At 42.8% G+C, this 5,518-nt stretch overlaps 1 protein-coding gene across 2 annotated transcripts; it reads left to right on the top strand.

The window, feature by feature from the left end:
• Positions 1–101: 101 nt before the first annotated feature.
• Positions 102–4,343, top strand: LOC118328610 (zinc finger and SCAN domain-containing protein 22-like). 2 transcript variants are annotated; one of them, XM_035662400.1, is made up of 2 exons: positions 102–566; positions 1,755–4,343. In XM_035662400.1, the coding sequence occupies exons 1-2, from the start codon at positions 386–388 to the stop codon at positions 2,675–2,677; spliced, it is 1,104 nt and encodes a 367-aa protein (XP_035518293.1). In that variant the 5' UTR covers positions 102–385; the 3' UTR covers positions 2,678–4,343. The 2 variants fall into 2 exon arrangements, with proteins under 2 accessions (XP_035518293.1, XP_035518294.1); XM_035662401.1 differs by lacking the exon at positions 102–566 and adding an exon at positions 591–931.
• The last annotated feature ends 1,175 nt before the right edge of the window (positions 4,344–5,518 follow it).

Genomic DNA, 5,518 nt, shown 5'->3' with positions numbered 1-5,518 from the left:
GTTCCACAGAGGTGGGGCAGCAACAGTGTGCAAGTGTACAGGTGATATTTATTGTGTAATACCCGTGATGGCTTTATTTAAATGCCAAACACAGCTCCCACAGAGGGCTCATAACCGGGGCAGCAGGTGTTACACCATAAACCTGAACCCACACAAACCACTCAGCTCTGCAGCGCCGAAATATAACCGCCCCGGAAAGCGATTTTGTCCAAACTGAGACAAGTTCACCATGAAGAGTCAGCGGGGTCATCGCAGGAAATCTTGGGGCGCAAGATGTGGAAGGAAGAAGTAGAAGAAGAAACAACTCCGGGTCACGTGATTGGGTCGAGCATCTTTTTTTTGGTCCATTTTGGAAGATAGCAGGAGCTCCGTGCGACCCAAGAAAATGACCAAACTGCAGTTTTTAAACGTCTTTTTGACTGAGCGTCTCATGCTTGCTGCGCAGGAGATCTACAAATCTGTCGAGGACACGATTCTGGAGTACCAGGAGGAGATCGCGATCCGGGAGCGGGAGAACGACCATCTGAGACGCAGACTGCGAGACGCTGGGATTGAAATATGGCCAGGTTAGCTCCGCTGAAAGCTAACGGTGCAGTTGCGCCCCTTTATGTCCCTTTTAGCCGAGTGTGTCGGGTGGCATTGGGTAGTTAAATGGAAATAACCGCGTACAGGACCGGTGTAACAACACATTAAGTAGCCTCGGGGTAATGTTACCACACTTCCAAGCAAGTTAACTTTAGCTGTTAGCGACATAGTTGACGTTAGCTGCCGTTGTTGTGGAGCGGCTAGCGCGTTAGCAACCTTTGTTCGTTAGCCCATCAGCTAGGCTAGCCGTCGAGCTACACCCGGTTTAGCACCAAAGCTATAAGTTACGTGAATACGTGTGTGCATTTTGTGCCGACTCGTGATTTATTGACAGGAGTGGATACAGGTAAACACTGACAGAACGAACGCACACTCTTCACCTGTTGTGTCGGTGTTTGTGTTTGTTTACTCCAAACTTAAAACTCCGTGTCCTCCTCACTGACCCGTGGCTCGAAGTGCTGCCACTGTTTATAATGAGTGGCAATATGTCACTTAGTCTTCATGTCAGTCCATTTGTAGATATTACATACACTTGACATGGGTGCAGTTACAGCCGCTGTGAATTAATGTTAAACAACACTTAAAGTCCGATAGGGTAAATACAGGCATCACATACAGTATTATATACAGTATTATATACAGTATTATAGACTAATAAAGACATACTCTCACTGTTTTATAGCAGTGTAAAATACATCAACTCAGAGTGTCTATTGTTGTGGTCATTATTATGTAACCACATTGATCATAAAGCCAGGTCTGTCGGGAAACGCTGGTATTACACTGTACGTTGACCATCTCAGTTAGAATTTAGACATGTTGTGTAGTTTATATATAACTATTAAAACCGTTTCTGTTAGTTTTAGTCAGCAAGGTAGTGAGTTAAGCTCTTTGCATGGTTGATGTATAAAGTTAAAGGGGTGTTTCACAGAAGAAAACTGGCTCTGCCATAGCTTTAAAGTCTCTCCCCCTTGTTTTCAACTTCAGATACGTTGATAACCAAGTGCATTTTGATATTTAAACACAACTTTCAGAAGCAAACTCTGAGTGCAACGTGCCATATGGCGTTCGTAGTCCACTAACATTGAATTATGCCAAGGACACAGTTGTGTTTGCAGCAATGTGGTTGATGTTTTCATCCGAGCCTCTTCCTCCTGTTGTGCTCTCAGATCGTCCGTCTATGGCACTGTTGGACGAGGAGGACGGTGAGCATCCACGCCGCGAGTGGAGTCCTAGCATGGGGCACGAAGAGCGTATCCCCATTCAGATTAAGGATAAACGAGATCTCCGGACCAACCAAGGAGATGACCAGCTTCGGGGCCACGGCTCTTGCAGCACACCGGAGAACATGTTCACTCCCCCGCGTGTTGGAAATGAATATCCCCAGGAAGCCCCCCACACATCCAACCTCCCGCAGAGTCAAGGAGTGGAGAACCGGGAGCGGGACCCTGGATCGCGAGGCTCTTCGAGGCATGTGAAAGTAGAAAGTGCAGGAGGCCACAGAGGCTCTACTTCCTCTAACAGTGGTGCCCAGCCCCTCGCGCCAGTCAACCCTAACTGCTCAAATGAGAACAACATTGACATTATCGGGGTGGAGAATGGAGGACAGATGGTTGGTGCTAAGGGTGCTGGAACTGGAGCTAACAGAGGACAGCAGACCTCTCATATGCGCAACCAAGGAGCCAACGCCGTAGACTGCCCCCATCAAAAATCCCCCCTACAAGGACACATGTCGTCCTTTTGCTGCAAGGTTTGTGGCGAGGCGTTCAGTCACGTTGGCCACCTGCATGTGCACGTACAAGTGCACACGCGAGAGAAACCGTACCGCTGTGGAGTGTGCGGGAAATGCTGCAGCTCCTCCGGCAGACTCCAGGAGCACCAGCGTAGCCACACAGGAGAAAAGCCGTTCCGCTGCCAGATTTGTGGAAAGGGCTTCACGCAGATGGCTCACCTGAAGGTACACATGAGGATCCACACTGGGGAGAAGCCGTACAGTTGCCCTGTGTGCGGCAAATGCTTCAGCCGTTCTGACAAAATCAAAAGGCATCTCCAGACCCATAGCCGCGAGGGAACGTATTTCTCAGGGCAATGATGCAAGTGTGTTGTTAAACAACCCAGTTTGTGAATCATATTGATGTGGGGAACTTTCCTACAAAAAGCTAAAATTGCTGCCATTAGGACAAGGCTTTTTTTCTACTTTCCAAGAACTAGGGATTCTGCAACTCTTAGAGAAAGTTTCTTATCTAACCTAATACTTCTCCACGCCATAGTCCCTCAATAGAATTTGTATTAGCCAGTTTAGTATGTCATTTACTTAATTTTGTATTTGTCACTGAGTATTAAACCTCTAAGACACAATTTGAGTTATTAGCTAGCCTTTCTGAATTATCTAGCCTTTCCTTAGTCATATAATTAGCATGATGAAGTCTTCCACACATGCCTTGAAACTGAGATGCATTAAGAAATGCAACATTGTGCAGCACGGTCACAGCTCATCATCACTTCATATCCATAACTTGAGTTTTGAAATGTACAGACTTGACATCTGTCTCGTAATAACTATTGAAGGACCTAACACGAAGAGTCAGTGTTTGCATTAAAATGGTTCATTTGGTTAATTAACTAGAGAATTGACAGCCTGACCAATTAAGCCTGCGCATCATCTGTCTTCTAACACTGCCAGCAGTTTATTTGTTCTTACGTAGCAATATAAAAAGTGACAGAGAAATCTACCGAAATGACGATGACGACTTGACTTGACTTGCAAGGATACGGTTTGATTTGGCACTTCTCTCCTTTTTACTCATTATTTTAACTTTTCTTCTGAGTGCTGTTACATTGTTGCAAAGCTAAATACTGCCATCTCACATCGTCAGTGCTCCGTGTTGTCCATTGAAATATGGACAGATCTATTGTGAAACTGCTCCACTATTTTGTGAAATAATGTGATATTCTGTAAAATACCACTAATCTCGATCTGCCACGCATTTAGGAATTTTGTGGTGTCTTTTTCTTTTTCAATGACATGCACTATGGCATCTGTCTAAGACGATGCAAAAAATTCACTCTATAATAGGGCCATACAGTATTATCTGAATCGTTTTTCAGGGGTCTCAGTCTGCAAAGATTTACGTTCACTCATGTTTCCACTACAATAGTCCTTCACATGTGAGGTACTTCAGGGGTGGCCTCAGTTGTGGTTTATCATAGAATCAGGTTCTTCCGCTGCCCATCTTGAACTGACACCCTGAACAGTAGACCCTACAGTTACCTTTCTCCTCTCAGGACTAATGCTGCATTCATAACATGAGGGCATACCAGAAATATTAATGTCTGACTTGAAACAGCCATTATAAAAGTCAGAATCTCAGGGTACGTGAGTTTTCCCGTGGGGGTTGACCCTGCTTGTTGCAGGAATAAACGGTGACGATAACAATTGAAAACATGGGGAAAAAAAACAATTTGCATCGAAATGTCCGGCAGAAAGATGAACTAAATAAAGTATGCTACCTTGTCAAAGCTCAGTTGTTTGCTCTGGGATGCACACCAGTGAAACCTCCATGTGTGATGAATGCAGCATGAGAGAACTACAGCAAGTCCTCACAGCTGACCAGCAACCCTTCACTCACAGTCTTCTCCGGGACACCTTTGCTCCCCCTGCACACATGGACACACACACACACACACACACACTCTACTGTACAGTGTTGTATCATTGCGTATTAAATGTTATTTTTTAATAAAGTAGTAAATGAGTATCCATTGTAATTGTCTTGTATTATATGTGAACAAAGCTAACTTTAAGAATGAAATAGTGTTGATAAGCTATCTAAGTACTCTACTGTTAGAGATGGTACAGAGGCTGACCTCCAGTTGCATTTGGGGCAGGTCTCTACAAACTCTACTCTGGTTTTCTCTGATCTGATAAAATCAGTTCAGTTTTAAGTGGACAATAAAAAATGCCTTTTTCAGAATAAAGATTTGTTTTATTTCAGCTGAGTTGGAATACCTACCAAAAACACAAAATAAACCTTTCCCTCCTCTTCCTGCCATATAAGGTACAGATTAACAATGTGTCTGTGTTCAAGTGTCCCATTCAGCCCACAGGTGTCCTAAATGGAATGTGATTATCGTTAATAACACACTTTTAGACACTTATATCAAACTATCCTAAGCTTAATTAAGCAATCAGGTTTACCAACTTGATTTTAATCACCTGATAAAAAATTTAGAGAAATGGGTGTTTTGCACAGCAGACATATTGACATGCCACAATTGGAAAAACTCAAGGGGTAAAATAAAATAAATTAATGATGTTATTGGGCATCCTGGCTCACTGTCACAGAGCCATAATCAATGTTATTAGTAACACCTGTACTTTTCCTGCTATGCCAAGTCAAATTATCTGCTTTGAAAAAGGCCCATTGGAGAACATACATGTTTTTAATGTTCTTAATTGCAGTAATGTTAGCTCTAAATCCCACTACTGTGCAAGACACAAAAGATCTAACTCATCTAATGCCATCATGTGCCCACAGCCAGTATTTCGACAAGCAATGTGTGTAAACATGGTTCATAGTAAAGGATCCATTCCTGTTTTATTTTGTAGTACCAGATATGCACCACCTGGTGGGGTACTTTCCATTTCATTGTTTTCCCTGTGTGTACTTACCAATTTATTTAATATATTTATATTTCTAGATTCTTTCTTTTTTACCTGAGTAGTTGGTTAAATGATATAAATGTCTCTTTAAGTACATTTGTACCTAAAATGAGAAGCAATTAAAGAATTATTCATTTATAGAACAGCTGGAAACGAGTGTACCTTTGCCATAACGAGATCATATAGTTTGTTAGTATGTTCTATACATTATGAATACACTGATAACTGCTAATTTAAATGTGTTTGGTTATATGCAACCTTCTGCTGGAC

The sequence above is a fragment of the Morone saxatilis genome, unplaced genomic scaffold, assembly GCF_004916995.1.
Source record: "Morone saxatilis isolate NCDOM2014 unplaced genomic scaffold, NCSU_SB_2.0 Contig18, whole genome shotgun sequence".
Lineage (NCBI taxonomy): Eukaryota > Metazoa > Chordata > Actinopteri > Moronidae > Morone > Morone saxatilis.
The sequence above is the reverse complement of the archived record's forward strand: the minus strand, read 5'-3'. Positions and strand labels throughout refer to the sequence as shown.